General features: G+C 51.9%; 1 protein-coding gene across 1 annotated transcript in view; it reads left to right on the top strand.

Moving 5' to 3' along the window:
• The first annotated feature begins 2461 nt into the window (after positions 1-2461).
• The window catches only part of ZNF804A (zinc finger protein 804A), a 152042-nt gene continuing 148503 nt past the window's right edge, over positions 2462-6000 (top strand). Inside the window, exon 1 of the mRNA XM_086615969.1 lies at positions 2462-2572. Within this exon, the coding sequence (XP_086472095.1) occupies positions 2462-2572 (111 nt within the window). The remainder of the gene's footprint in view (positions 2573-6000) is intronic.

The raw sequence follows: 6000 nt of genomic DNA, 5'->3' as shown, positions 1-6000 counted from the left end.
AGATGCCATCAAATGTGTCGGCGATGACACGGTCAGCGCAAGGATTTCAACGAAAAATGTTCTGGGAAATGGTGGATGTGTGGAGTAGATGGTCTGCGAGGAATGGCACTCCCAGGCAGAATGGTCCTGACATTTAGAAGGTGGAAAAAGTTGATGTTCTAGCCCAAGTTGGAATATATTTATTCCCAGAAGGCAGTTGCATGATTTTTTCTTTTTCTTTTTTGTTCTTCTTTGTCCGTTTCTTCATTACTCTATGCTACCCAATCTTACAACGTTTTTGAAAGAGAATCATACCCGTGATCCCGTCTGAAACTGGAACCAGGCCTTAAATGTGCTGTGTTCTTAAACCTATCGAATATTTTGGATATCGACTTCATTTTTATGCTGTAATAAACTTGCTGGTTATTTCTGGATGTACACGTACATACTCTAAGTAGAAAAATGGCGTTGTTATGTGCACGTACGTTTTCACCCTCTTTTTTGGTTGTAACAAGCAGCAGCAAGTTCTCATCTCTCACCTGCGTCTCAGCTGTCAAAACGTTCCACTTTTGCCATTTCTGTGATTCTTTCCCAAGTCCTGAAAATGCTGAAGGATGAGTGACAGCTGTCAAAATTTACTAGTCACTGCGTACGAAGGGAAGCAACGATGGAAAATTCTTATTAGAGGAAAGTGCCTCTCAGAAACTGGTGCTTCCTTCAGCAAGGACACAAATGGCAAAGACAGGAATTTCTGCCAGGAAAGTGTGCCTAGCCCCAATTTCCTGGAAGCAGTTCCTTTATTTTGGAGGACAAGGTGATAGGCTGGTGCTATTATGTCGCCAGCAGTAAATGCTGACTAAGAGACATTTTCAGATGTTACATCATGATTCTGGGCTTATTTCCTAAGATGTTCCCTCTCTTGGCACTGGAATTTCACCCCATAAATCTTGATTTTAGCAAGCTAATGTAGGCTGGAAGATGAGCCAGCTAAGAGTGTTTGAAGTCTTAGGTGATAAAAGCTGAAAATTGTAGATCTTGTAGGCAAGGGGGGGGGAGGACTTCAGCATCTTCATGAAACCCATGTCTTAGACCGTGACAAATTCTGGTTGTAGCAGCGAGTTCTGATGTGTGCACTGCAAAAAGAAACGCTTCTGGTGGCGAAGGAGCGTGGTGTGTGTCACAGTTGCCTCGTGCTGATGTGCCGAAGGGGTTTTAATCCGTCGTTTGCTGGGGGCTTTATAGCCGGGAAGCGAGGGCGTTATCGGCGCGTTGGGGCTGAGCCTGCATCAGACCGCGGTGCTTCTCCTTCCCCCGGCAGCCGCCGAGGCCCGGCGGGCACAGCCGCCCCCGCAGGCGCCGCCGGGCCGGGAGTAAGCGCGGAGGGGCCGGTAAGCGGCGGCGGGTCCCCCGGGAGGGATGAGGGACCCCCGGGAGGGATGCGGATCCCCCGGGAGGGATGCGGCCGCAGGGTTTCCCCGCCCCTCCTCCTCCCATCCTCACCGAAGACACGCCGTGACCCAGAACTTTTGCCAGCACGCTGCTGATTTTATTTATTTTATTGTATCCCCCCCCCCCGCCAAGATTGCCGGGCGGGATGCGGCGGGGATGGGCTGCGGCGGTGCGAAGAGCTCCTGCACCGGCTGCAGCCCAGCGAAAGGGCGGGATGGAGCTGGTCCTAAGCGGGGGGATGAGAAATGACCCATTTCACCCAGTTACGCTGTCACGGGCCAGAAGAGCCGAAAGCGGCGGGCGGGGGCGGCTATCGATCCCGCTAACGAGCCCGTCCCGGGGAGCGGGGGCGGGGGGGGCCGCTCCGCTCCGGAGAGGTGAAGGTGCCTGCCGCGTTGGGCGTTGAGTACAGAAATCCATAATAAAAAGGGAAGGGGCGCGGAGGCTGCTCGGAGGAGGGAGGGGCTGGGGGCGGCGCACCCCGGGCATCTCCGTGCGCCCCCAAATCCCGGAGGGGCCCGCGGTGGTGCCCCCCCCCCCCCCCCAACTCCGCACAGAAAAGAGGGAGCCCCTGCCGGGGGGCACCCCCCACATGCGGGGCTCGGGGCGACGGGTCCGCCCCCCTCCCTCCCCTTCCCCTTTACCTGCCGCCGCCCCGGCGGGGGGGGGGGAGAGGGCGGACGACGCCGGGGGTGTCGGCCCGTCCGCAGCCGGGCGTGGGGGCTGTGGGTGGCGGTGAAGGCGGCGTGTGACAGATGTCCTCCTGTGACAGCGCTCGGTATCAGCCCAGTGGCTCCCCGCCATTGGCTCAGTGCAGCCGACCGGCAAGGCTGCTCGCTATAATAACACTATGCCCGCCACAGGCGGCGGCTCAGACGGCTCCGCCGCGGCCGCGCCGCCGCTCCTCCCCCGGCAGCCGGCGCCGCGCCGAGCCTGAGGGGCCGCCCGCCGCCCCCCGCGCGCCCGGCCGCGCCGCGCCTCACATGCCGCGGGGCCCCGCCGGCCCCGGCCCGAGCGCCCCGCCGCCGGCCCCATGGAGTGCTACTACATTGTCATCAGCTCTGCGCACCTCAGCAACGGGCACTTTCGCAACATCAAGGGAGTTTTCCGAGGCCCCCTCAGCAAGAACGGCAACAAAACTCTGGTAATGGCTTCTTCTTCTCTCGCTCCCCCCCCCCCGCGCCCGCCGCCTCCCTCCTCTGCGCGGCAGCGTCTCCGGCTCTCCGGGACCTGCCGCGCGTGTATCGCCGGCGATGCCGATGCATGCAGCCGGGCTGCTGGCTGTTTTTCTTTTTTTTTTTTTTCCGCGGTCGGTGGTGCCTTTACTGCCGTGGGGATGCGGTGCCCTCAGCTCCCGCCTTACCAGCTCCCCTCCTTGCCGGGGGGGCTCCCCGCGGCTGCCCGCGCCCCCTGGGGCAGGCTCTGCGGCGCTGGGGTCGGTGCTCGCACGTCCTTCCCGTGCTGCTGCCCGGAGGCTGGGGGCGGCGGGGCTGCGGGGGGACAGCCCGGAGACCCTGGTCAGCGGGGGCTGCGAGCCGCAGGGCCGGGGCCGCGCCGCCCTCGGCGCCGGAGGCAGCGCCAGGAGCCCCGCCGGGGCGGCCCGCAGCGGGGGGGGGCTCCCGCGGGGCTCCCAGCGCTCCCGGGGGTCCTACTGGATCGAGTGGAGAAGGGAGCAGAAACTTGGTGACTTGAGCTCTTTGGGGAGAGAGATGCACTCGTTCGAGAATGGCTCGAAACGATGTAACATGAGGTTTTTTGCGTGTTGGTTGGTTGCCAAGTTTTTGTAAAAGCAAAATTCTGGGTTTGGAAGGAATTTGATGGGTTCGGGCAATTTGGCTAGATAGTCCGGAAAGTCCGTATAGACTGTTAAAACTGTTTCTATATGCGTATGTCATACTTCAAGATCTATTGAGTTCCTTAGGATTTTTGCTGACTTGTTTGGACTCACTCCGCCGCTATTACCGAACTTTAATGGAAGAGTTGGGATGCAGTGGTATTGGCAATACATGTGCTCTCCTGCCTGTTCAGATAAAAGGGACGTAGGATAACAGCGGGCTGGGTGAGCTGCGTCACGTAGCATCTCAGTCACAGCACAACAAAGTGGGGACAGATGTCTGGAGAGTAGGATGGAGCGGAAAGAGGGGCTTAGCCACCTTGTTTATCACTCTCTCCCATCACCATCTTCTTCCGAAATCCCCTTTGGAGGAGATGAAGCAGAACTTACTCGCCACGTTCTTATTCCCTCGAATGCACGACCTATATTGATGGGGAATTTACTGAAGTACTTAACGTTTGCTAGAGTTGGCAAGCTTGCAATTTCTCCCTAAATAAAGAGATTAAAGTAAGTCTGAGCCAAGTCATAAAAATAGTAACTACTACGAGAGAATCTGAGGCAGATTTTTGGACTGTTTCAAGTGTGAAGTTCCTGCTTTCAGGTTGTAAATTTTACCACAGTTTTATTTGCTGTGGATTCTGTGTATTTCTCTGTTGGGGATTGCGTTCTTGGAATTTTAAGCACGTATTTGTAGTATCCATGAGATGGCAATATATGTGTAATATTTCACTGTTACAGTCGCAAACCCAAGACCTACTGCAGAAATATTTGATGTGCTTTAAATAAGTGCTCAACACATCGCCTTCTTTCGACTGATCAATTTCAGTAAAGATGCATTTGGCAGGACCGAGAATAGTCTGATGTAACTTTTGGACTGTGAATTATCTTGCGATTTGTAATTGATTCTGCTTCAATAGCATTTTGTTCTTGCTTTTTAATTTTTTTTTTCCCTTGGCAAAAAAAAAAAACCCCACCAAAACAGCCCTGTATTGTTGACATTCCTGCTTGATTTATTTATGGGTAAAATCATTAGTGGCCAAAATGCGTTGGGGAGGACTGGTGTTAACTTAAAACTCAAATAAACATATTGCGTAGACTTTGAAGCACTCTTACTCTGGAAAGAAATTTAACTTAACCCTGCTCTTTGGTGAGATAGAATACATGTGAGGGGAGAAAAGATTTTCTATGAGAAATCTTATTTTTAAAAGCTTTTGTTGTGGGCAGTAACAGTGTAACTGCCAAAGTTTTTGCTGAGTTGAAAAGGGGGAGTTCTTGATGTTGGCTCTGCGGACAGCAAAATGAAGTCCTTTGCTCTGAAATACATGGTATATGTGCAGACATCAAGACTTTTATTCATGTTTGAGCGATTCCTAATTTGAGGGAGGTAAAGGTACCACTGGGTTGTGACGCAGGGTGATTGGATAGATCAGACTGAGTTCTGAGGTGCTGAAGGACCTTTCAGCCAGCTTCCACGGGAAAACCAAATGGTACATTGTTTCAGAGGATCAGTCACTTTCACCATAAATGGGCTTTAAACTTAAGGTAAAAATCTTTATAAGCACAAAGTAGAATACATGCTTAGAAGTTCTGATAAGAATGCAGCCTTTTAATGTGCTCTTGGTGTCTTCCATCCTGGAATAAGACTAGGAAAAACAGCGATTTGTAAATCTGAAAACCAGAAATGTTTTGGAGCAGCTCTGACTTAGACATATCTTCCCCTTTTGCTGTAAATATTCAGCCTGTGTTCATCTACACTCCAAGCTTCCTGAAATCATCTCCTCCGCGTGAACTGAGGAGGACCTGAGAACAGCCTCTGCTTGTACAGCATAGAATCGTTTCTGTGCAAAACTTAGGATATCTGTTAAGCTCTACTTCTTCCAAAGAGTTCTGCCACTATGCTCTAGCTAGGAAGATGACTATACATGCTCCAGTAGAGTTTCAGAGCAAGTAGGGGAGTGCTGGTCATACTCAAGTGATGAATTTGTGGTTTCAAGATGATTTCACATAGTGTATCTTCAAACCTGGAGCTGGTGAGGTTTCAGAGGAGGAAGGTTCTTAGAGCTTTTGTCTGCTGTCCCACTCTGGAGTGACCTGGTATTCACCTGCAACTCACCTTTTTCTGTCCTACTCCCCAAGAGAGGTCACTGAGAAACGCTTTTCCCGAGCCGTTTGTCCCTGCAGGTGATCTACATGTTCATCCATTGCCCGCATCCTGCTTCACACAGAATTAAAGTCATGTGAAGCTTTACAAAGTTTTGGTTCAAAGCTCCTGGAAGGTAACAGGAAGAAAGAGCTGCAAACCCCTGCTCACCTAGTAGGGAATGTGAAGCACAAAGCTTTGTTCTTCCAAAAAAGTCTTTCTCAGTGGTGAGGATCAGAAAGTTACTTTTTGGTAAAAACAATGAAATAGCAGTATTTCTGTTGCCTAGTTCCCAGGCATAGGCTTTCCCTAAGTTGTATTTATCTGTAACGCCTACCAAGTGCAGGGCTTTGGGACGAGGTTATTTGAGAGGTGGAGAGCAGTGAGTGAGGGATGAAGATACGAAGTAGGAGAAGGAAGGGAAGGCCACAGCTCCGTTCCTCAAGGGAAGGCGTACGGGGAAAACCTGAGCTTGGAGAGAAGTGAAAGGCACAAGAGGGAACAAAGCAGAGGGTGGATTTAGGCAAACTGAGAAAAGAGGCCACTGTAAAAAAACACTTTTAAAAATTAAATAAAATAAGAAAAAAATACTTGTGAA

The sequence above is a fragment of the Tauraco erythrolophus genome, chromosome 8 (genome assembly GCF_009769465.1).
Source record: "Tauraco erythrolophus isolate bTauEry1 chromosome 8, bTauEry1.pri, whole genome shotgun sequence".
Classification (NCBI taxonomy): Eukaryota; Metazoa; Chordata; class Aves; order Musophagiformes; family Musophagidae; genus Tauraco; species Tauraco erythrolophus.
The sequence above is the reverse complement of the archived record's forward strand: the minus strand, read 5'-3'. Positions and strand labels throughout refer to the sequence as shown.